Consider the following 26365-nt stretch of genomic DNA (forward strand, 5'->3'; position numbering starts at 1 on the left):
TGTGAAAATGTGAAAAAAATGTGAAAAATACATTTCTTTCAAAATATGAAATACCAATTAAAACCAGTAAAGTCCTTAGTGATTTACTGTACTTTTTTAGCAGCAGCATCCAGCCTTTCTTTCATCAAGTGGTTTGACATATTCAGTCTTTAATTAGCTGCATCTTTTAAAGCAGCTCTCAGAGCCAGAGGAGAAGGTTGGCCTTGAAATAAAGCCCCCCCCCCAAAAAAGATGAGAGTTAAGAGGAATAGAGAGAGAGAGTAGGAGGGAAGGATGTCAGTGGGGTAAGGAGTGAGTTGTTTCAATTTGCTGCGATTGCTCATCCAGGAGCCTGTTCCACTCAGGCATATTTGCATTTTTGAGTCTGGATGCTGTAGTTGGGCTCTCTCTGACTTCCTTGTCTGTTGTGTTTGAGGACGCTGCATGTCTGGCGTGCAGACATGGGCCCCTCATTGCGCTCTGGGATTACCACATGCCTGCTCCTCGCATTGGCTCAAATGGTCTCTGTGAATGGCCAAGAAGATACCAAGAAAGGTCAGTGAGACAGCTAAATACGACTGCTCCTTAGTCTTATGATTAGTGCTGACAGGTTTATGAACAACATTAAAATGTCCTACAAAGGTTTTGGCTGGGTAAGCTCAGCCAGATGTGCTTTCATCTGTGAGCTTTTGGACAAAGCATCATGAAACCTCTGTAAGATTCATATTTAAGGCCTGATTTCAGTTTTAAAATATTAATATTGTAAACAAATCCTCTTGTTAAGGGCAGGTTATAACAAGCCTAATATTAAGGCTGAGCAGATGCTGATGAGACAAAATTCTGTTTGTGTAAAATCAAATGTCCCAGTGGATGTCAATGTTTGTCCAAAATACTTTTACCCTGCTTGCTACAGAGCATACAAGGCCGGCTGAGCTATTTCAGAGTGAGGTTGAGTCTGAATGAAGGGGTTCTGAGTGCCATGGCTATAATGCTGTGGCCTTGTGGATGGGATGGACAAATACAGGCCACTAATTTTGGTCAGACTTTGGGCCAAAGGCAGACAAGACACGCCCAGAGTGAGAAGATGGTGCATATGAGTTATGTCCACTTTTATCAACTGAAGCTCCAAAAGGAAGGAAAAAAAAATAGCTTAAAGAGGTTTTTCCTACACCTGAGTTAACAATTAAAGGTTAAGATGCTTGCAGCTGTGTCTGTAGAGGTGCTACAAAAGATAAAAAAATCTATCAAAACAGAACAACACCTTCTCTGCATCCAAACAGAAACTTAAAACACACCACTAAATCAATAAAATATTGTCTTTTGGCTTGTGATTCTTAAAAAACAAGGTGAAATCACCATGACAGCATTGGAAAGTACAACTTAAACTTAATCCCCAACCAGCTGGAGGTTAGTACTACTTGAAGGTCCAGGAGTCATTGGCCTGAAAGATACCAGCTTAAAATACTAGCTTTTTGATGTCTCAGTAGGCAATGTGGTTTTTGTCTTGGAGGCTTGGTCTGGAGACCTACACTAATTAACTCAAAATCAAAAGGAAGACACAGATGAGGGGAGAATATAAAACACCGCACAAAAAGCTGGGCAGCTGGGAAACCCTGGAATTCAATTAAAATTTTTATAGAAAAAACACAAATAGGAGAGGATACAGCCTTATTAATCCCACAACGGGGACATTTCTGTTTTCAGTAGCAATTGACAGGACAAAAAAGAAAAAATATATATCAAACAGCAATAATTGTGCAAAGACAACAGTAATACTGGTACATACTTGTACTAAGTAATCCTTGTACATACATTAATATTTAAACAGTAGACAGTAATAAGTTGTGCAAGAGTGAGGGATCAGCAAAAACCAAAAATATTCACACGTTGCTAAAACAATGACTGATGAAATGGTTGAGGAACTGCACAAACACAACATAGAAATGTTACAGATTGGGGTAACAATCTTATTACCACATATCTCATTGGTATAAGACATCTATCCATCCATTTTCCAAACCGCTGAATCCCATATGTGGGGTCGCAGGGGTGCTGGAGCCTATCCAAGCTGGCTATGGGCGAGAGGCAGGGTACACCCTGGACAGGTCGCCAGTCCATTGCAGGGCAACACAGAGACATACAACCATTCTCTCACACACACAAACACACAAACACACACACACACACACACACACACACACACACACACACACACACACACACACACACACACACACACACACACACACACACGGGCAATGGAGAGAAGCCAATCAACCTAATGCATGTCTTTGGACTGTGGGAGGAAGCCGGAGAACACGGAGAGAACCTACTCAAACACGGGGGGACGTGCTAACTCCACACAGAAAGAAAACAGGGCCGCCCCCGAGAATCGAACCCCAACCGTCTTGCTGTGAGGCACCACCGTGCCGCCCCGGTATGAGGCATACATTAGTTAAAGTTCTGAGTTTTAGAGTTTTGGCCAACTATGTAAAAATAGTAATAAGCATTAGCCGGTTGTGCCATTTTAAAACTAATTAGCCTGACAAATATTAGCTTTCACCTTAAATGATGAAATGAAATGACAAAAGATTGATGTAACGATTTAAGAAATCAGTGATTTAGTGCCATTTGGAGGTGTATTCAGATTGTGTGTAAAATGGAATGAGCCACAGCATAGCATTTAGACTGGAGGAAACATCAGCATCTACAACCTCCAAGGTTGTCTAGGTAACCAGATGTTCAGACTTCATTGCCATTTAATTCGATATATCTATGGACTGATTAACCCAACAGTTCAATTCTTTGACAACACATTAAACCAAATTTAGTTTCAAAATTAAAAGTGTGAAGGCTAATAAAATACGATAGGGAAATGATCTTGTCCTTATTTAGCTCTCAAATTAGAAACTGAAACTACAAAGTGTAATTAATGAGTAAAATATTCATTACAAACCCGTATTCAGGCAGTTTCAACCACAAGGTCAGAGAAACAGGAAACCCACAATTAGTCATAATAATAGATTTGTTTTTAATCTAACATATTTCTAAACAAGGCAGAAACAAAAGCTAGAAAAACATCTGTAACTGCGATTCAGAGCTCAATGTGCGTAACCTGATTTCTTAAGCTACTGTCTTAGACTACACATGCTGCGGCCTGTGATCTGTACCTCTTTTTGTAGCAGGAGGGCTTCTCCGGGTGTGGCACCGCTACATTCTCTCAAATAAAAGCAAGCCACAAATTTTACCCAAGCCCAACATATAATACAGCTGCTGTGGTTTCCCCTGAAATAACTCTTCTTTTGAGAACCCAGTCTCTCTCGCGGGGAGAGGCTCCACCACATAATTAGTACTTAAGGATGTCACTAAACTGCCAGGGTTAAAATATGCTCTCAGAGCCTGCAGCAGGTGGCAATTTTTGCTATTTCAATCATGCTGTTTAGTTTTGTGTTTCCTGATAGTTTTCTTTTTTAAAAGGCAAAGACATAGACATACACAAAAAGGACAAAGTTGTGCGGGGCTGCTACAAAATCCATTGTTTTAGTTTACTAACGTGTGCTTTGGCAAACCTTTGGCAGTAAGACGCCCTCAGGGCAGATCAAATTTGCCTTAATGGTTAATTTCACCCTAGTAGGTGTCAGGAACACACAGGAGGACCCAAATGCACAGCGCAGGCGAGGTATGGGGTTAATAAACAGCGTTTATTGTCCAGGCGTAGTCAGGCAATCCGGGTCATGCACGTTAAGTCACAGTTTTTAGGCACAAAAGGGAGCAGGCAAGATCAGGTCCGGTAAACAGGCAGAGGTCGAATCACAGGTAAACTCGGCAGAGGTACAGGCTAGGGCTAGGCAAAACTCAATGGTCAGACGGTCAGGAAATTTACCACAAGATCGAAGGCGAAGGTACAGACGAGGGTCAGGCAGGAACCAGAGGTCAATGACGGACGTGATCAGAAAACTAGACGACTATACAAGAACGCTGGAATGTGGTACTGAGACTTGACAATCTGGCGAGGTACTTGGGTGAGAGGTGGTGCTTAAATACACGGTGAACTGATTACTAATGAAGTGCAGGTGTGGATGATGGGAACCGGTAATGACATGCGGTAAACAGGAAGTCCTTTCAAACTAAAACAGGAAATGAAACTGGAACTAACAACATGACAACTAAGATTTTCAAAATAAAAACGGAACTAGAACATGACAAGATGGATGAAAACACAGACCTTTCAAAAAAAAACTGAAAACAAAACCAGAGCCTGACAGTAGGTGTTATTATGTTGGAATTTGAGTTGCGTTTGATGCCACTACTCTAAGTTTACACTTAGAGACAGAAATGATTACATACTTTCATACAGATTTACTTTTATAGTCACATTTACAGTTTGGAGCTCTTAAATTCAGCTACAGTCTAGTCGGTGCCGGCCTGAATAGCATGCCTTGCTCAAGTGCAGCCCAGTAGTATTTTGTATCTGCCAGTGAAAAAGTGATAATTATTTTTTTATGCACTAATAATTCTTTTGTATTGTAAAAGTAGCTTTGTGCATGTATTTTTTTTAAAGTTTATTGTTATTTTATAGGAATTGATTCATAAACTAGTATGTAAGTTTAACTCCTGTCTTTAACATCCCACACCAGCGCTGGATCATTGTTTCTACATTATAAATCTGTTTTTGAGTTCTGTAACCCCAATGACAACACAAGGGCATTTTGACAGCAAAGTACAGCACTATAGTAAATATTTAAAATATGCAAAACATGAAGTAGTTTCCATAGGAATTTTACCCCATACCTCATGAATTTTACCTTAATAACCGTAATTCACCAGCTAAAGCAGCCTACATCATCATTTGTTTGGAAAGTAATTCTATGCTATAGTAATACTTAATATGTTAAACAGATTAAAGTTAACAACATGCCCTTGATTAATGGTAAATGCCCTAGAACGCAGACTTTAGGTCAGCCATTTTGGTTCACTTTAATCAACATTAAACCTAGCGCTTTGTTGTATTTATTCTAATGCCTTTCATTGGATTATCACCTCTACACATGCAGTTAAACACTGTGAGGGTTTGGAGCCACGCGTATGTGCAGGCACACGGTCAACATGCTCCGGAAGTTATATATATATATATAAGTTATATATATATATATATATATATATATATATATATATATATATATATATATATATATATATATATATATATATATATAGGCGAATAGGCATCCAGTGTGGGTCCTTGGGCAAGACCCTTCAAGCTACCGCCTACCTCATATCATGAGAGACAATGAACCACATGAGATACCGGCTCAGACGTCGCCCGGTCTAACAAGGTCTGCGTCAGGTGTTGGGGAACCAGAGCACCTTGGCGAGAAGTGGGCTACTGGAACAAGAAAGAAATGGCTGAGATGCGAGAACAAGGCTCTGTTGGAATGCTACTACTCAAGTAACCCTAGTCAGAGGGGCTACATGCAAAGAATGCGCGGTGAATGGGAACGGAGAAACCCACATTCAAGGCTGACGGCGAAGCAACTAGTAGCTCAGTGTTCCAACATCCACAAACGGCAACTGTTATCACAACTTGAGATTGACGAGATACAACACAAATGCTACGGCAAGGGGGAGCCAGGACGCCAGGTCAGAGGGGAGGTTTCACCATCTCCCCAACCGGAAATTGGGTACGAAGCCCCAATAAGCACAGATACACTGAGCGAGGCAGCGACTGACCTGAAAGATAAGATCATGGCGAGACTGAACAGGCAACCCCGAACCCCACTACAACGGCTAAGTGAAGTACCATCAGAAAGTCTCATGGAAGATGTGAATGCAGCATTGAGAGTGATCCCTACCACAACAATCACAGAAACCAATGAGCTGATATACGCTTCAGCATCAGTGATCCTAGAGGTGCTTGGCTAGAAGAGCAACCATGGGAGCCATGAGAAACAATACCCACCATGGAAACGAAGGTTGGAGGCAAAAATCAAGGCAGCTCGGAGGGAAGTGAGCCAAATGACAGAGGCCCAGAGAGGTGCAATGAAAAGACCGATGCCCAAGAGGTACAGCCAGATGCCCATACGTGAAGCACTCGAAACTGCCAAGCTAAGGCTACAAGCCTTGGCCAGCCGCCTAAAGAGATACACCAGAGATAACGAAGCCAGACGAATAAACCGGCTGTTCGCAACACAACCTGCGAAAGTGTACTCTCAATGGCAGGGTAATAACAGCAGAGCAGACCCACCAAGGCTGGAAACTGAACAGTACTGGAAAGGGATATGGGAGAGGGAGGCATCACACAACAGAGATGCACAGTGGCTGGTGGATCTGAGGGAAGACCACAGCAACCTCCCTGAACAGAACCCAGTGACTATCACAGTGGCAGACATCCAACAAAGAGTCTCAGGTATGAAAAACTGGACAGCACCTGGCCCTGACATGATCCACGCCTACTGGCTAAAGAAGCTCACTGCAATCCATGAGCGCCTGGCAGCACAAATGAACCAGCTGCTAAGGGATGGGACTCACCCTGAATGGCTAACCGAAGGGCGAATGATCCTGATAATGAAGGATCCCTCAAAGGGCACAGTCCCATCCAACTACCGGCCAATAACCTGTCTCTCCACAACATGGAAGCTCATGTCAGGCATCATTGCAGCTAAGATAAGTGGGCACGTGAGTCAATACATGAGCGAAGCACAGAAGGGCATTGGTAAGGATACCAGAGGAGCCAAACACCAACTCCTGGTAGACAGAACAGTCGCCCAAGACTGCAGAATGCGACACACCAACCTGTATATATATATATATATATATATATATATATATATATATATATATATATATATATATATATATATATATATATATATATATATATATATATATATATATATATATATATATATATATATATATATATATATATATATATATATGCTCACTGGATAGCTCAATCGGTAAAGTCGCATGACTTGCATACGGGGGGGTTCCCGGTTCGAATCCCCATTAGGGCGAATAGGCATCCAGTGTGGGTCCTTGGGCAAGACCCTTCAAGCTACCGCCTACCTCATATCATGAGAGACAATGAACCACATGAGATACCGGCTCAGACGTCGCCCGGTCTAACAAGGTCTGCGTCAGGTGTTGGGGAACCAGAGCACCTTGACGAGAAGTGGGCTACTGGAACAAGAAAGAAATGGCTGAGATGCGAGAACAAGGCTCTGTTGGAATGCTACTACTCAAGTAACCCTAGTCAGAGGGGTTACATGCAAAGAATGTGCGGTGATTGGGAACGGAGAAACCCACATTCAAGGCTGACGGCGAAGCAACTAGTAGCTCAGTGTTCCAACATCCACAAACGGCAACTGCTATCACAACTTGAGATTGACGAGATACAACACAAATGCTATGGCAAGGGGGAGCCAGGACGCCAGGTCAGAGGGAAGGTTTCACCATCTCCCCAACAGGAAATTGGGTACGAAGCCCCAATAAGCACAGATACGCTGAGCGAGGCAGCGACTGACCTGAAAGATAAGATCATGGCGAGATTGAACAGGCAACCCCGAACCCCACTACAACGGCTAAGTGAAGTACCATCAGAAAGTCTCATGGAAGATGTGAATGCAGCATTGAGAGCGATCCCTACCACAACAATCACAGAAACCAATGAGCTGATATACGCTTCAGCATCAGTGATCCTAGAGATGCTTGGATATAAGAGCAACCATGGGAGCCATGAGAAACAATACCCACCATGGAAACGAAGGTTGGAGGCAAAAATCAAGGCAGCTCGGAGGGAAGTGAGCCAAATGACAGAGGCCCAGAGAGGTGCAATGAAAAGACCAATGCCTAAGAGGTACAGCCAGATGACAATACCTGAAGCACTCGAAACTGCCAAGCAAAGGCTACAAGCCTTGGCCAGCCGCCTAAAGAGATACACCAGAGATAACGAAGCCAGACGAATAAACCGGCTGTTCGCAACACAACCTGCGAAAGTGTACTCTCAATGGCAGGGTAATAACAACAGAGCAGACCCACCAAGGCTGGAAACTGAACAGTACTGGAAAGGGATATGGGAGAGGGAGGCATCACACAACAGTGATGCACAGTGGCTGGTGGATCTGAGGGAAGACCACAGCAACCTCCCTGAACAGAATCCAGTGACTATCACAGTGGCAGACATCCAACATAGAGTCTCAGGTATGAAAAACTGGACAGCACCTGGCCCTGACATGATCCACACCTACTGGCTAAAGAAGCTCACTGCAATCCATGAGCGCCTGGCAGCACAAATGAACCAGCTGCTAAGGGATGGGACCCACCCTGAATGGCTAACCGAAGGGCGAACGATCCTGATAATGAAGGATCCCTCAAAGGGTACTGTCCCATCCAACTACCGGCCAATAACCTGTCTCTCCACAACATGGAAGCTCATGTCAGGCATCATCGCAGCTAAGATAAGTGGGCACATGAGTCAATACATGAGCAAAGCACAGAAGGGCATTGGTAAGGATACCAGAGGAGCCAAACACCAACTCCTAGTAGACAGAACAGTCGCCCAAGACTGCAGAATGCGACACACCAACCTGTGCACAGCCTGGATCGACTACAAGAAAGCCTATGACTCAATGCCACACACATGGATCACTGAATGCTTGGAGCTGTACAACATCAACAGAACTCTAAGGGCCTTCATTGCAAACTCGATGAGGTTGTGGAGAACCACCCTTGAAGCCAATGGGAAGCCGCTTGCCCAAGTATCCATCAAATGTGGCATATACCAAGGAGATGCACTGTCCCCACTGCTGTTCTGCATAGGTCTGAACCCCCTCAGCCAAATAATAAACAAGACTGGCTATGGATACCGACTCCGGAACGGGGCCACCATAAGTCACCTCCTCTACATGGATGACATCAAGCTGTACGCCAAGAGTGAGCGAGACATCGACTCGCTGATCCACACCACCAGGATCTACAGCTCGGACATCGGGATGTCATTCGGGCTTGAGAAATGTGGGAGGATGGTGACAAAGAGAGGCAAGGTAATCCACACAGAAGGGGTCTCACTCCCAGAAGGAACAATAGCAGACATTGAGGACAATTACAAGTACCTTGGAATACCACAGGCAAACGGCAACCTTGAACAGGCAACAAGGAATGCGGCAACAGCCAAATACCTCCAACGAGTAAGGCAAGTCCTAAGAAGCCAGCTCAATGGCAAGAACAAATCCCGGGCAATAAACAGCTACGCTCTGCCAGTGATCAGATACCCTGCGGGAATAATAAGGTGGCCAAAGGAAGAGATACAGACCACAGATGTTAAGACACGAAAGCTCCTCACCATGCATGGAGGGTTCCACCCCAAATCAAGCACCCTGAGACTGTACGCTAGCCGCAAGGAAGGAGGCCGAGGACTAGTGAGCGTGAGAGCCACTATCCAGGATGAAACATCCAAGATCCATAAGTACATCAAGGATAAGGCCCCGACAGATGACGTGCTGAGTGAATGTCTCAGGCAGTGGAGAACAGAGGATGAGATGCTGGAAGAGGGACCATCATGGGAGGACAAGCCCTTGCACGGGATGTACCACCGGAACATAACTGAAGTGGCTGATCTCAACAAATCCTACCAATGGCTTGAAAGGGCTGGGCTGAAGGACAGCACAGAGGCACTCATCCTGGCCGCACAGGAGCAGGCCCTGAGCACCAGAGCCATAGAGGCCCAGATCTACCACACCAGACAAGACCCAAGGTGTAGACTGTGCAAAGAGGCCCCAGAGACGGTCCAGCACATAACTGCAGGGTGTAAGATGCTGGCAGGCAAAGCATACATGGAACGCCATAACCAAGTGGCTGGCATAGTATACAGGAACATCTGCGCGGAGTATGGACTGGAAACCCCAAGGTCAAAGTGGGAAACACCTCCCAAGGTGGTAGAGAACGAGCGAGCCAAGATCCTGTGGGACTTCCAGATCCAGACTGACAGAATGGTAATGGCGAACCAACCAGACATTGTGGTGGTGGATAAAGAGCAGAGGAAAGCCGTAGTGGTGGATGTGGCAATACCAAGCGATGGCAACATCAGGAAAAAGGAACATGAGAAACTAGAGAAATACCAAGGGCTCAGAGAAGAACTGGAGAAGGCTTGGAGGGTGAGGGCCACAGTGGTGCCTGTGGTGATCGGAGCACTGGGGGCTGTGACCCCCAAACTGGAGGAGTGGCTACGACAGATCCCTGGAAAAACATCTGAAATCTCAGTCCAGAAAAGTGCAGTCCTAGGAACAGCAAGGATACTACGCAGAACCCTCAAGCTCCCTGGCCTCTGGTAGAGGACCCGAGCTTGGAAAGTGGATGAGACCACCCGCGGAGGGTGAGAATAGAGTGTGTGTGTGTGTATATATATATATATATATATATATATATATATATATATATATATATATATATATATATATATATATATATATATATATATATATATATATATATATATATATATATATAGTCTGCACATCTGTATATAGTACTTCCCATTTAGGCCGCCCCTTGTGTATGCCAGCTTACAGTAGTGTCTCATCACCTTTTGTGGTAAAAATCTTTTCTGTGTGTTATCACTGCTGGCATCTTTCCATCAATAGCAATAATGGGAAGTCATGGGCAGCAATGAAGCTCCTGCCGCACAAAAGGATCATATAAGGTGTATTTTCCCTTTATTCAATCAAAGGGATGTAAAATGTAAGATGCACTGTATGGCATGAAAGTCACGCATGTTACAAAAAAAATGTTGACATCTGAAGAAATCACACTTATTTTTTTGCTTGTCTGTTTTTATGCAATACTGCTGTACCAGTAGGTATTTAGATTCCCTTTTGCTAATAAGCAAGTTGTTTTGATTTCCTTGAACCCAAATTTATCTGTGGTCAGCCTTACATGATAATTATGAGGTAATCACCAAAAGTTGAGCTTAGTTTGAAAAAGCAATAAATGAATGAATGGAAAGATAGCAAATATGCAAAGAATTCTTTAAACTACAGTATTGTATGCACCTATATGTGTGTGACTTCTAGTAAATGTGCTTGAAATGCACTGGTACTGGCAAAAGTTAAATTATAGGTCATATTTTCAAATGTCTCATTTTAATATATTGTTCTTACATTTCTGTTTTGCAAAGACACCTGCAAAGAAAATGGAAACGTCTATGTTAACAATGACATGTGGAACCCGGAGCCTTGTCGGATCTGTGTGTGCGATAAGGGGACAGTTACGTGTGATGAGGTGGTTTGTGAGGACCTTGGCAACTGTCAGAAAACTGTGACTCCAGAGGGTGAATGTTGCCCTGTGTGCTTGATTGCAGTCTCTGCATTAACTCCCAGCACAGACCCCACAACAGGTAATCAGAAGCCAATTAGTTATAATATAGGTGTGGGTTGTGCTCCTTTTGAAATATGCTGTTTTTTGTTGTTTGATAAACAACTGATAAAGCTGCAGAAGACAAAAAAGAGAAGAGCTGCACAGCTGATGGAGAGCTCCACCATCATAATGACATCTGGAAACCTGAGCCTTGTCGCGTCTGTGTCTGTGACAATGGCATTGTCGTCTGTGATGAGGTTCAGTGTGAACTACTGTCGAACTGTGAAAAGGTCGTCACCCCTGAGGGAGAGTGTTGCCCCGTGTGTAATACCTTGGCTGGTGCCAGCAGGATGATTGGTGAGACAAATGATTCACAAGATGAACTGTTCATTAACGTTTTGGTAAAAGTTGTTTTATTAAACAAAATAATATGTTTTAACTGTTTTTGTTTATGTTTTCCTTAAGAAATTATGGGCTTCAAGGTAAGTCACTGTAAAGTCTAATGTAGATTAATATTATTCAAATCTTCCTTCAATTAAAAGAATTGTTGATTTGTATTATTGTAGGGACAAAAAGGTGAACCAGGTGATATCCCATATGTGAGTAGGTCCATATATATATATATATATATATATATATATATATATATATATATATATATATATATATATATATATATATAACTTTGAATTGTTATAATGTTGTTTAGCCTTTTCTAGTATTACTAATATTAATATTACTTACTATATTTTCCCCCAGGTGGTTGGGCTTCCAGGACTTCCAGGGCCCTCTGTGAGTTTTATCCGCTTTATACGTTATACTGTATAATTGTATGAAGCCCCTAAAGGGACATACTGTATTTGACATTTTTTATGATTCATGATAATCTAAAAGATAATATGTACACAATAGTTCACAGTAATCCTAATCATCATGGTCTCCATTTTAACACTAGAGGGCACCAAATGTTGGTTTATGTTTAGCAAATTATCACTAATATATATTAATATTGTATTAATATTAGGAATAAAAAGTGATGTATGGCCTAATAATGCTTATGAGAAATATGCTATTTTGTATAGGTTTATAATCAAATTAATTTATCCTGTACTTTTGGTCATATATTGTTCTTCTGTACTTAGTTTCACAAACTGTGTTTATCCAGGGTCCCCCGGGAGCTCAGGGTAACACTGGACCAAGAGGTTTTAAAGGACGAAAGGTAGGTTGATTAAAGTAATGGATTCTGATGTCTTATTGTAGCGACTGCTGGCCTTTTATAAAGCCTCAAACTCTAGAACACACATAGCTTCAGGTTTTCATGGTTCAAATTTAATTATTAATAATAAACTTTCTTCTGCATTCACCTGTAGTAAAAGGTATTCATAAGGTTCATAGTTTAAAAGGTTCATAAGAGTCAGAAATAGAAAGTAATCGTTAGTGTACTATAGTATCACATGGGAGCAGTTATAATGCCTTTATAACAGTCACAAAAAAATCCAATAATAAGATTAATAATAATTTTCGGAAAACAATGTTTAGTCACTTATCAATATTATATTCACACCAACCTGCAGGGATTCATGGGTCCTCCGGGATTTGACGGAGACCCCGGTGTGCCAGGAAATCCAGGAGAACCGGGACCTCCAGGTCATCCTTCCTACCCTGGGGTGAGGTTTTCTAAGTTACCTGTAGTTAACGTGTTTCAATACCTGATTACTGTTTCAAGTAATTCACGCTTTACATAAAAAATCTCTCCCCAAAGGGTAACCTAGTATCACAAATGGCTTCAGGTTTCAGTGACAAGTCTGGTCTTGCTGGAATGGTAACAGGAGTTAGGGTGAGTGCTGCATAGTTCTGTGTGAAAAGTTTATTTACTGTAACCTTAAAAAATGACTTATGTAAAATAACACACACTAACATTATTTATGATTTGGTGCTATTTCAGGGTGAAGCAGGACCACGAGGAGTTCCAGGACCAAATGGACCCCCAGTAAGTTTGACATCCATGATTTAAAAGCTTAATTCTAATGTTAGTTTTGCTAAATGTCCTGGAAGCAATTATCAGCAATGTATAAGTCACGTGTTGCTCTAAAATGAAAGGATATATTATATTCATGACCCTCAAGACCCAGATATACTGATACGTATCCATATATCATATTTATCTGAATTTCCTTCCAGGGTCCAGCTGGTGGTCAAGGGATTCCAGGAGAGGCTGGAGAGCCAGGAGCAATGGTAGGAGCATTTAATTCAAGAATGCAGTTGATCTTCACATTTACATCAATCCTCTATTTTTGGTTTGAGCCATAAATATGTTATTTTAAATAAAACTGTTTATCTTAAATGTTCATTACATGCTCAATGTTTATGTGTCTCTCCACAGGGCGAACCTGGTCATCGAGGACCAGATGGGCTTCCAGGAAAACCTGGGCCAGACGTGGGTTAAACATATAAATATAATTTTTAAAATGCAAAAGTTATTGAATTGTCAACTGATAATATTATTATCGTATACTGATGCCTATCAGATGCATATACGAAAAGTAGCGTGCTCTTATAGTTTTATTTATTAAGACTGTTACTTATTAGTCCTACAGCCAGTGATTGCTCATAGTAAAAATGATTTAAATATGTCATAATAACTCAGATATTTGTACTGTTTATACTCTCAGGGGGAATCTGGACCTTCTGGGGCTACAGGAGAAGCAGGATTTCCAGGATCTGTGGTAACAATACTCTTGTTATATACTGTTCCCAAAATTATATCATATTAAGCATGAGTACATCATTTTTTAATCTATTTACTTACTTAAATGTAGAAATAGAAAGAGTAACAATTAAATCAGAAGGAATTAATGTAAAAAGTACCTTAATGGAATTATAACAGCACTGACATTAGACGTTTTTTAGACCATAAAATACAAGAAATTGCCAATGAAAAAGATCTGTACTGACATCTAGCGGGGGTCAAATGACACAGCAGCAGGTCTGAACGACCTTTGGGTTAAAAAAAGATATTTACAGTGACAAATGGAAACAGCAATAATAGCTCCTTATTACATAGGTGACGTAAAAAAATATATTTGAATAAAATATTCTATAAAACATGTGAGAAAAGCATGCCTGTCAAAATTAACTCAGAAAGTAATTTAATTATGAAATCTCAACGCAGGGTGCAAGAGGATTTCCAGGACTTCCAGGTCTTCCAGGACTGAAAGGTCACAAAGTAAGTCGAGTTAAAAATCTTGTTGTTCTTCTATCACGAGACATTTTTGAGCAATATTATAATTTTAATTTGTGAAACAGGGACACGCTGGTCTTGCTGGGCCAAAAGGCGAGTCTGGGTCTGTTGGAGCAAAGGTACAGTATATAGTATCTCAGCATTTTAAACAAACAGGGAAATAAACAAGCAGTAGTAAGCTATTGCATGTTAACCCCTTTGAATGACTAGTTTTTAAAAAATTATTAGAGCCTTAATTAAACAATTAATTTAATTGTTTGTCTGGTATCCAATCAAATGTTGCACAACTACTCAGTTAACTATATAATTTTTTTAGACAAAAATTGATACTATAATTTAAGCAAAATATGTTTAATAATGAGAGAAATCAATTCTTTCTAAATTGAGCTTTGCACATTGTAAACACCACCAAAACAGAACAGTTAAATTGAAGGTGCTGATTTTCAATAATCTTATTAAACTGTCTGTGTGCATGTTTGCAGGGTTCCTCTGGTACTCCTGGTACAATTGGTGCTCCAGGGCCACTAGTAAGTGACAACAACACACAACTGAAGTTAATTACATAGAATATCTTTGTCATTGAGAATGTCTTTGGATTCAGGGGCCAGTGGGCATGCAAGGTGAAAGAGGCAGAGCTGGACCAACTGGTCCTGTGGTAAGAAAAATAAACAAATAATGCAGTGACCTTACATTTATAATTATATTTTATATTATATAATTTTTTAAATGATTACTTTTTTCTGTTAGGGAAAACGGGGTACACCTGGCCATGTGGGAAAACCAGGCCCTCTAGTAAGTATTGTAAAATAAAAAAATATAAGCTTTTCATAACTCATCTTAATTACCTCATTTTCCGTGGTCAAATAATATACAAAACACGAATATAAAATGCTGATCTGGGTCAAACTATGAAAACTTGCTTTGTTTCTTAAACAAGCTTTTTGTTGCTACTACAGGGTCCAATCGGAATACCTGGAGTGCCCGGATTTCCTGGTAACCCAGGAATGAAGGTGAGATTTTTTTGCAGCCTGGTGTCATAAGATTTACTATTTGGTCATGTCGGTGTCCAATTATATCCGTACCTTTCTTTGGTTAATGGTGCAGGGTGAACCAGGGCCAACAGGGGTGAGAGGAAGTCCAGGACAGCAGGGACCCAGGGGAGATGGCGGTCATGTTGGACCACCTGGGCCAACAGGACAACAGGTTTGTCATAATCAATTAAATAATTCTGACTGTTTGTAGGAATATCTCACAGGTGGAAAGCAAGCACCCTATTAGATGATATAGATGTACTGTATGATCATTAATAGTAGTAATAGTTTTAGTAATTAGTAGTTGTTTGTGTCACAGGGTACAGCGGGATCTGATGGAGCTCCAGGTGCCCGTGGCCAAACAGTAAGTGCCTCTGAATACATAAGAAGTTTGTTGTAAACATGATATGGCATGACAATCAAGAAATGCTTAGATACAATATATGCATAGTGGTTTGTTTAAATTAAATATTGGATGTAATGCAACATTTCTGTCTCAGGGTTTAGCAGGTGTTCAGGGTCCAGCGGGTTTGCTCGGACCCTCTGGTACCCCTGGATCGCAGGGAATGACAGGTGCTCCAGGACCAAAAGGGCAATTGGTGATTGTTTTAAAGAATTCGTTTTTAAATAAAATGGGATAACATGATGTTAAATCTTGAAGTTATGTTGTTAATGCTATTTACAGGGTGAAGTTGGTGTAGCCGGATTCAAAGGAGAAGCTGGACACAAAGGAGAAAGAGTAAGCTAGATAAGATACATACTTCATTGATCCCCTTGAAGAACTTGTGTCCGCTGCATTTAATCTAGTTCTAATTTTCTAAGTTAGGAATCTAAGTTTCCTGCTTAATGACACACGTGGTGAGCTCAAACCAGCAACCTTCTGTGTCCAGGCCGATTCGTTCATTTTAGGGTTTAAGTTAAAGATTATATCTTTTAGGGTGACCATGGTGCTCCAGGTCCATTAGGCCCAATGGGGGATGATGGAAAGCGCGGGCCACGAGGTGATGGTGGATCCATTGGACCTCCTGGACATGCAGGAGAGACAGTAAATCAACTTGTTCTTTTAGTAACTACTATATATTACTGACAGCCTGATTTGTATCTCAATTGATCGTATAAATGCCTTCTAGGGTTCTCCAGGAAATAGAGGTTTCCCTGGTGCGGATGGTTTACCAGGTCAAAAGGTAAATAAAATTCTTCCAAAAAGCCAAATAACAGGATTATTATGGGTTTTGGTTTCTGAATATTTGATTGTTGATCAAACAGGGAGCCCAGGGTGAAAGAGGGCTACCAGGGACAACTGGCGCAAAAGGTTTAGATGGAGACCCAGGACGCAGTGGTGAACCAGGTTTAACAGGGGCTCGGGTAAAACAGACATAGCTCAGTATTCATAGTTGTTACTTTGCAATTCCATCATCTACAACATTACTCTATGTATCACTGTGAGAAGAAGACTCACATTAAGCAACAAGTATTTACTATAAGGTTTTATATATTTGGTTTTAATTTATAGGGACTCACTGGACCCATTGGCTCTCAAGGACCAGAAGGAAAACAAGGACCCCTGGTATGTAGAAAACCTTACCAAAGTTAAAACTGTAAAAACTATAAAAACGTATATAGTTTACTTGCACATACTGTACAGTATATAAAATAGTTTCAAGATTTATCCTCTTTCTCTAGGGTTCAGCAGGGGAGGATGGCAAACAAGGCTCAGCAGGTTCTGCTGGAGGCAGAGGTGCAGTTGGATCAATGGGCCTTCCAGGACCAAAGGGCCTGACTGTTAGTATGACTGTGCCCATGATGGATTGATTCAAGTAGAATAATAGGGAATTTAGGGAAAACTGTCATGCTTGATATAGCCTAGAAAGACTGAGAAGTAGTTTAATTTACCTTTATTGGAATTATATTCTATTTTTTTTGCAGATTTGCAGAAATTTCTGCCCAATGAAAGCAAGATCACTATAATTTTGATTCTGTTGATTGGTGCTTTTTAGGGTGATACTGGAAAGATTGGGGAGGCTGGAAGTGCTGGACCGCCAGGTCCAAGGGTATCTATGACTAAATAAAAACACTTCTATTGCATCTTATACTGGGCTTCACTTGATTAAAGTACAAATGCAATGATACAGTAAGTACTATACTGTAATGTTGTTGTTTTTTCTAGGGATTAAATGGAAAAGATGGAGAACAAGGTGCTGCTGGTCCACCTGGTCCAGCTGTAAGTATCCCCTTTTGTTAGGAAAAGCCTCAGTCATTTATAACATGGTTGTGTTAGGATCACATTATAATAAATTTGCCTTTTTTCAGGGTCTTGCAGGAAAAAGAGGAGAGCAGGGGCCACAGGGATTGCATGGTTTCCAGGTGCTCTATATCACATAAAAATTACTCCTTATGTAATTGATAATGGAGGTGTTATATCTAACAAAGGATTTTCACTGGCTCTGCCCTCTTATGGTAACTGAAAGAAAAACCAAACACATAAATAACAATAACGTTTTTTTTTAAATAACCTGAAGTAGACATTATATTTTCAATATCGGTAATTTATATTCCATTAATTTGTTAATGAAATTAAATAACAACTGTTTTTAGGGTTTGCCAGGAACACCAGGTCCACCTGGAGAGTCAGGAAAACTAGGCGATGAGGTAGATAATATACATATATAATTTAGATTTTAAATTAACTTGTGTTGAATGTTTACTTCAAATAAAATTTGTTTGTCATTATGTTGTTGCAGGGTCTTGCTGGAGAGGCTGGTGCTGTTGGAACTACTGGGGCAAGGGTTAGTAAGTTTGTATTGTTATTTGCAATTTTATTGTAAGCCCTTATTCAGCCCACAAACCTTAAAAAATACCATTCAATTTAGTCAGAACATTTAATGTTTCAGGTAAGAAAAACAGTATTGGATGTTTTTTACTGTTACTGTTTCAGGGAGAACGAGGCCCTCCAGGAGAAAGAGGTGAAATTGGACCCAGTGGACTGCAGGGACCCAAAGGTGGTCCAGGTGGACCAGGACCAGATGGACCAAAGGTATGACAATCACAACAACCTCTCATCCTGAGACTTGTGGCCTAACATAAAAAGTCCTATTTACTTTTTCATTGCATCATGTTCTGAAACATTTTAGGGTAACCCTGGTCCAAAGGGTGCTGGTGGAGAACCAGGAGGTCCAGGACTTCAAGGTATGCCAGGGGAAAGAGGTGTACCAGGACCTTCAGGCCCAAAAGGAGATGCTGTAAGCTAAAGAATACAATTGAGTCATCTGCAAAGAAACAAACTTCTAGTTTGTGCAGTTTGTGTGAATTGATGAATACGATCAACCTGTTTTCTTCTTTTAGGGGTCTTTTGGAGAGAAAGGACCTGAAGGTAAAGCCGGATCTGATGGAGCAAGGGTGAGTGCAAAACTTGTTTCAGATCAGTGTTGCCAGATGGGAAATGAACAAATGCAATACCGTGGCTTTAAAATTAGCATATTTCGACTCAAACTATCATACAAACTAAAAAAAAAACTTTAAAAATCAATCATCAGCATTTAAAAACAAACTATTCTGTGTGCACATAACCTAAAGAAATAATACAGAGGCTTAGTTATTTGAGTTATTATGTCTTTCATTTTTGGAGCTAGAGACTTACTTCAGCGTGGTTTTTAACACTGTAATGTTCGACACCACTTGGACAATGCACAGCAGCTTAGGCAGGCAGGTTGAATTAGTCCCTGAAACGTAGCGTCTAACACCCAGACAAGCCGATAAAACTGCTTGGTTTGCAGCTGTGTTTTCATTTAGTATTTGTTTTGGGTTCTGAACTCCTGTTTGCCCATTTTCACTTTTTGTCACGATGCTGAATAAAAGTAGCTCGTACAGACGCCAAAACTATTGGATAAATACAATAATTATTGTATATCTGGCAAGACTGTTTTAGATTGAAAGGAAGATTTTTCATTATTATCAACATTGTAACATTCAATTTATTGAAAGGGACTTCCTGGTCTTGTTGGACCTGCTGGCCCAGGTGGACCTAATGGGGAGAAGGTAAGTACAAAAGACTTTGAATGTGTATTTTAAACCTTATTCCTGTACTTTTGGTAAATTTATTTGAGTATGTAATAAAAGCTGTATGACGGTTAAAGTTTTCTGTGACTTTTCTCAGGGTGAATATGGACCACAAGGACCTGCAGGACCCAGAGGCTCTAGAGGAATCACTGTCAGTACTTTTTTTTAGATTCAGTTGATTATGAGTAGCTAATTTTGTCATTGATTAAGCTTTTATCTGTTTGTTTGCTAATATTACCAGGGATCTACTGGTGAGCCTGGTCCAACTGGTGCTGTTGGATTACCTGGTACTCAGGTAAGTGTCTACTAAAGTGTGGCAGTCTTAATTTGTAAACAATAAAGGAACAGAAGCAAGAAATACCAATCTAATATTAGATGTTAAAATTTGAAATAGAATTTTATTACGTTTACTCTTACTTTTCCAGGGTCCTGATGGTCAACCTGGAGTCAAAGGGGAAACAGGTGAGATTGGCCAGAAGGGAGAAACAGGACTACCTGGACCACAAGGGATGGCTGGGAAACATGGAGAACAGGTACACATATTCACAGATAAAAACAGCTAATGATTGAATGAGCTTGTATGATTCTGATAATATATTTGCTATTATTGCTTCTTAAACACTTCAAGTATTTTAAGTTGTATAGATTTAGGTTTTATCATTGTAGTGTTTTACAACATGCTCTAAAATCAAACAGGTCTATAAATCTAGGAAACATTTTGCACATGAAGCTAAAAATGACAATTACCTTATATTTGGAATCATATTTTTTACAGTATGTATCTTTTTAGGGACCTGTTGGTGTTGCTGGACTAAAAGGTGGCAGAGGAACTCAGGGTCCAACAGTGAGTAGATATGAACAAAGCCTTTATGAAAATCAGTAACTCACCCTGTGGTTTTACTGTTTGTATAGTATTTTGGAAAACACAATAACTATACTAGATATTAAAAATTATTTACACTAAAACTAAACTAAATTTACACATTTGATGTTATCTTTCCACAGGGATCTCCTGGTTTTCCTGGGCTGCCTGGAGGAGTTGGACCACCTGGTTCTATTGTAAGTTACATACAGTAGTTACAATAGATAATAATAAAAAACTAACTAGGTAAAATTAGCATTGAGGAAAAATCACTTGTCTTCAGGGTCCTTCTGGAGCAGATGGACCCATTGGTACCCCAGGAAAGCAGGGCCCACCTGGGATCCGGGGAGAGAATGGATCTCAAGGACGTCAAGGAGAGAGTGGACCAAGTGGCCACCCTGGCACCCAGGGAGAAAAAGGAGACTCTGGGGAAGATGGTCCTCAAGTAAGTATTATATAATGTATGATATTTTAAATTGCAATAACAAACTAATCCTAACATACTATTTGCTTATCTTACCTTGTTTGTTTCTCTTTTAGGGTCCTGATGGGCCTCCAGGACCTGCTGGTGCTGCAGGACAACGAGGAATTGTGGGACAGCCTGGACTTAGAGGAGAAAGAGGCATGCAGGGACTGCCAGGTCCTGAGGTATGCATATCTAAGAGTGGGATATATTTATACAGATATGTACATTTTATTGTTTTCTTTTGTTATGTTTTCAGGGTCAACCAGGAAAACCTGGGGCAGCTGGATCACCAGGTGGCAAAGGGCCTGCTGGCGGAGTTGGCCTACCAGGCACCACAGGGCCAAGAGGAGATGCTGGCCCTGAGGTTTGTCACATGTTTCCAAAGCTTTACTTTAGATATTTACTTAGTGTTTACTAGCATTAAATTCATAATGCCTCACGGTATGCTTTTCCCATCTTTATGTCTGTATTTATTCAGGGTATTGCTGGAGCAGAGGGTTCTCCTGGCAAAGATGGTCTTGTAGGAGAGAGGGTAAGAATGAATTTATAAGGTTGTTATCTGCAGCAGTGACATCTATGGCCTGGACCTCACATTTGTGGCTACAACCTTTTTAGAATAACTCTAACTCTCATGAATCTATAAAATTAACTCATTTGTGATTTGACAATCTGAGTTATACCATTACTTGTGCCATCACTGCCATTTGTTTTTGTAGGGTGACAAGGGTGATCCTGGTCCAGAGGGTTTGGCTGGAGGCACAGGTTCTGCAGGAGGTGATGGTCCTGTGGGAATTACTGGAGGTCCTGGACAGAGAGGCGAAAATGTGAGTTTCCTAAGTTCACCATTCTCCATCTGTCTGTCACATAACCAGTTAAACTGTTATAACTGTTAAAATTGTGTGTTCGGTCTTTGCCTGTTTGGTGTTTAGGGTGCCAGAGGTCCTCTTGGACCCCAAGGTCCAGCTGGAATACGGGGGAAAGTGGTATGCTTGAAATTCCACTATTTAAAATTTGCAGTGAATACAATGTGTTCTAAACCATTCGTGGGTTGTTTTTCTCTCTTTTGTTTGCCTCAGGGTCCTCAAGGGCCACAGGGAGAGAAAGGAGCATCAGGAGAGCAAGGAGAGAGGGGCCAGAAAGGACACAGAGGTTTTACTGGACTCCAGGGTTTGCCAGGAACAGCTGTGAGCTGCTCTAATAATTGAATTTAATTAAATTGATATTGATGTTTCTAGTTTGGATGTTGAGTTCATATAGGTTCAGGTACCCTGCATGTAACTTAAACTTTGTCCATTTTTGCAACAACTACAGGTGCATACTCTATTAAAGTTTTAACATGAAAATGTCTGTTTAAGGGACAAACAGGAGAGCCAGGATCTATTGGTATTGTTGGACCAGCTGGACCAAGAGTAAGTGTATATATAGGAAAAATGCATTAAAGTTTCCGATTATTATTGTATGTTTTTAACCAATAAAAGTAAAAAATAAAAGTTCAAGAATGCATAAATATGGTTTATATTATCTATGTTTAGGGTTCTCCAGGAGTGACAGGTCCTTCTGGAAAGGAAGGAAACATTGGCCAGCCTGGTCCAATGGGTGCCCCTGGCAGCAGAGGAAGTGGTGGAGACATTGGGGCACAGGTGACTCATTATTGTATCCCTCTCACACAGTCTTCTTATTGGTGTAAATCATAGGAGATATATGATGACTTCACTGTATTCATTAATGGCATCTGTCATGAAGACACTATTTGTTTTGCATGTTGTCCTGCAGATTGATTTGACTTTACCTAGAATCATTATGTTTCATTTATGTCATTTTTATTGTCAGGGTCCACCTGGTGAACCTGGACCCCCTGGTCCTCCAGGCTCACCTGGACCTGCCACAGCAGCTGTTGAGAACCTCTTTGTTGGTCCTGTTGATTATGACATAAACGGTGATGTACCAGAATCTGAGCATTTCATCGAGGACTATGTGGCAGCTGATCCTCCTCCACCTCCAGAGTTTAACAGAGATGAAGCCCTTTCCAATAAAATTTCAACGATAGTGAGTACAGACACTGGTGTCCGTGCCACACTCAAGACCCTCAGTGGACATCTGCAGAACCTTCGTAGTCCTGACGGCAGCAAGATGAACCCTGCAAAAACATGCCAGGACATCAAGCAGTGCTATCCTCAGAAAAAGAGTGGTAATGATTGCGCTTCTCATAGTTAGTGATTTTTTAATTGGTTTTATTCTCATCCCTTTCAGTAATTTCCTTTGTAAACAGGTGAGTACTGGCTTGATCCAAATCAAGGAAGCGTAAAAGATGCCATCAGGGTCTTCTGTAATATGGAAAGTGGTGAAACCTGTATCTCTGGCAATCCGGCCAACATTCCACGTAAAGCCTGGTGGACAAAATCCAACCCTAGTGTTAACAAACCTGTTTGGTTTGGAACCAACATGAATTCTGGAACTAAAGTAAGACAATATTTAAAAATATGCAATTAAAATATATTTGTTTAATAAACAAAAGTATTATCTAGAAATCTAGAAGTTTTCAAAATTATTGCTATGGCTGTAATCATGTACAAATGACATGCAATTTCAGTTCAGCTATGGAAACAAAGAGGAGCAGCCTAATGCAGTAGCTGTTCAAGTGAAGCTGCTGCAGCTGTTGTCCAAAGAGTCGCATCAGAACATCACCTATCACTGCAGGAATAGCGTGGCCTATAAAGACGAGAAGAGCAGCATGAAGAAAGCTCTGGTCCTCAAAGGCTTCAACGGCCAGGAGCTTAGAGCGCAAGGCAATAATCGTCTGAAATACACTGTCATCAAGGATGGCTGCTCTGTGAGTGCTCAGCAAAATGCCTGATTGCTGATAAACAATGACAATGGTGTCAAGTGATTAACATAATTTTCTTTTTACTTTAGAAATCAAAGGGAGACTGGGACAAAACAATTATTGAGTACAGGACACAAACTCCAAGCAGGTTGCCTATTGTGGATTTTGCCCCAATGGACATTGGAAAGCCTGATCAGGAGTTCGGCTTGGACATTGGCCCAGTGTGCTTTTCATAAAACACATGCGCAATTCAAGATGGACACGAATCTCTTTTTAGAGGAGTATCATCATCAGCCGAGGTCAGATATTATAGCATATAGCACGTAGATGTTGATGTGGGTTTGGATGTGTTGGATGCTGGTATAATTTTTTCACCTTGTCAGTAAACTCACAATCTAAAGCACAAGTGCTCTAGAGGGAAATGCGTGAGGGTTTAGAAAAATTTAATGTGCTGAGATAAAATCCAAATAAACTATTTGCAAAAATTGGAGACACACTGATCTTAAATGCATTGAGCTTTTGGGGAACTTTTTCTGGAAACAATCAAACCATTTTTAATAGTTTATTAATGACAGCTTTTTCCAGTAAATGCATGTACATAGGCCTAGATAGGGCAATAGTTATAGTTCTTAACTTTAAAGAAAACAAAACATAAAAATGAAATAATATGCTTGAACCTAAATTATTAAGATCTGTGCAGGAACATATTTAATCTTTTTCACAGAAAGCCTCTGTATCTCCTTTTAAAAAATGAAGTGTAAATGCAAGTTATGACTGTATATTGCAAAACTCTTTTCTTAATGTTTAACGATGATGAGGAATAAATGACTTTATTTGGATTAACAGTGCTCCTCCAGCAAAATGAAACTATAAAGGCCAAATAAAAACTTGGTTCTCCCCACAGAGAAGCAAAAGTTTGTTCTGAATAAGTCTGACTTTGCTGAATCTCAAATCGTCTCACCAGGAGAGGGAGACATTTTTGCTTCTTTGACCTTTAAACAGATAACAGTTGCCAAATTTCAGGGTTTGGCGTTTAATTACATGGGTGAAATGCAATGTCAGTGTTATAATGTGTTATAATAATGAGAAGTAATTATGCTAAATGTACTGACTCATTCTGTTTATCAGACCCTGCAACACAAATGTGTATATCTTTAGTTTGAAAGTGTCCACACTGAGCATGTTTCGTTTTACTTTACTGTGCCTTTATGTACAAGGGCGTGTGCACAGAGCAGACACACACACAAAGGAGATATCCAGAGCGAGGGAGAGAGAAGGCAACCTTACAGGAAAAAAAGCCAAAGTTCAGACAGCACATGTTTCTGGGTCGACCTCTCCTCTCTGTGTTCGCTGAAAGACGTGATACTCTCACCATTTCCCGCAGCTCCGGTCTAGCGCCACATCTGTTGAGGTGGTCATTTTTAGCCAGGGCTGCTATTTTCATTTCTGTACATGTAAAATTTTAGGATAAAGTGTGGTGTAGGAATCTTTACTGTAACCTCTGTCAACTCTACATACAGTGCTGTGTATATTTTCCGTGTCCATATACAAGGTCAGGCGGGAAAAATATTATTCTAGAACTGTGTGACAGTGAAGTCTTTAGTCTGGTGTTTATACACATCAACCGATGTGTCTGATGTAATTTCTAGTCTTCAAATTCATTATGCAACTTCTAACCAGTGCACAATTGGGTTTACTAAAAACAACATAAAAGGAAAAGTTTAATTTAAATTTGAAAGGTTGATAATCTACCATTTAAATTTTAGTTGGTTAGTTAGTAAATATGGAAATAGCATTTTCTAATGGTGGTGATATTTATTTTGCATCAGAAAGTATTTGCTAAAAAAATGAACTGTGCTACAAGCATTAATTACCACAGGAAGTGCACTTGTCAGGTCAGTTAGTTAAGTTTTGTTTCATTGACTTTAAATTGTCTTTTAAACGTCAGATTAAATTACAAGAAATACAGTCGAAAGCATAGCCTTCATGTCTTTTTTTTTTAACTGTTCTGTCCAGTAGTTTAACAAGCAGCATATCTTACGCTGAATGCCATATTGTGATGGACAGCTTTGCTTTAACAAGAGGAATATATATAAAATATATATACTCTTCTTGATTTATGGTTTATTTAATGATTTATTTAATCCAAAATATGTGTGATGTTGGACTGGTTAAGTTTCTGCTTTAGGGTGTGTATGCGGGAGGGTGGGGTGGGTGGCTAAGGGGTGCAACCAGCTGCTAAAACCAAGCAAATCTGTTAAGTATACAAGTAATAGCCTTCATGTCTAATCAATCATGATTCATAGTGGGCTTTAAAGTCTGCACAACAATAACCTTCGATCATTGTCGTACAGTGAGGTTCATGAGGTTCAACAACTATTGACGTGCAATTTTAGAATGGTAGAAAGTAGACCTGATGCATGTTTTTGGACAACATGCAAACTCCACACAGAAAGGCACCCGGTTCGCCTCCGCGAATCGCTCCACATATTAACCTATGATATGATGATATGATTAACCTATAATGACGGCTCGAAAATGGAAGCTGGAGCCC

The 26365-nt window shown here is 40.5% G+C and overlaps 1 protein-coding gene across 1 annotated transcript; it reads left to right on the plus strand.

The window, feature by feature from the left end:
- Positions 1-254: 254 nt before the first annotated feature.
- On the plus strand, positions 255-25779 carry col5a2b (collagen, type V, alpha 2b). The gene is made up of 55 exons (XM_029142513.3): positions 255-534; positions 11153-11371; positions 11464-11688; positions 11797-11813; positions 11898-11930; positions 12091-12123; positions 12497-12550; positions 12906-12998; positions 13094-13168; positions 13277-13321; positions 13513-13566; positions 13715-13768; positions 14004-14057; positions 14504-14557; positions 14638-14691; positions 15055-15099; positions 15174-15227; positions 15320-15364; positions 15529-15582; positions 15677-15775; positions 15923-15967; positions 16104-16202; positions 16289-16342; positions 16541-16648; positions 16734-16787; positions 16870-16968; positions 17117-17170; positions 17287-17385; positions 17601-17654; positions 17771-17824; positions 17914-17967; positions 18199-18252; positions 18345-18389; positions 18539-18637; positions 18735-18842; positions 18946-18999; positions 19585-19638; positions 19757-19810; positions 19901-19954; positions 20085-20192; positions 20450-20503; positions 20665-20718; positions 20805-20966; positions 21062-21169; positions 21244-21351; positions 21466-21519; positions 21704-21811; positions 21917-21970; positions 22064-22171; positions 22343-22396; positions 22520-22627; positions 22818-23175; positions 23257-23447; positions 23578-23817; positions 23901-25779. The coding sequence occupies exons 1-55, from the start codon at positions 441-443 to the stop codon at positions 24045-24047; spliced, it is 4767 nt and encodes a 1588-aa protein (XP_028998346.1). The 5' UTR covers positions 255-440; the 3' UTR covers positions 24048-25779.
- The last annotated feature ends 586 nt before the right edge of the window (positions 25780-26365 follow it).

Source organism: Betta splendens, chromosome 2 (assembly GCF_900634795.4).
Source record: "Betta splendens chromosome 2, fBetSpl5.4, whole genome shotgun sequence".
Lineage (NCBI taxonomy): Eukaryota > Metazoa > Chordata > Actinopteri > Anabantiformes > Osphronemidae > Betta > Betta splendens.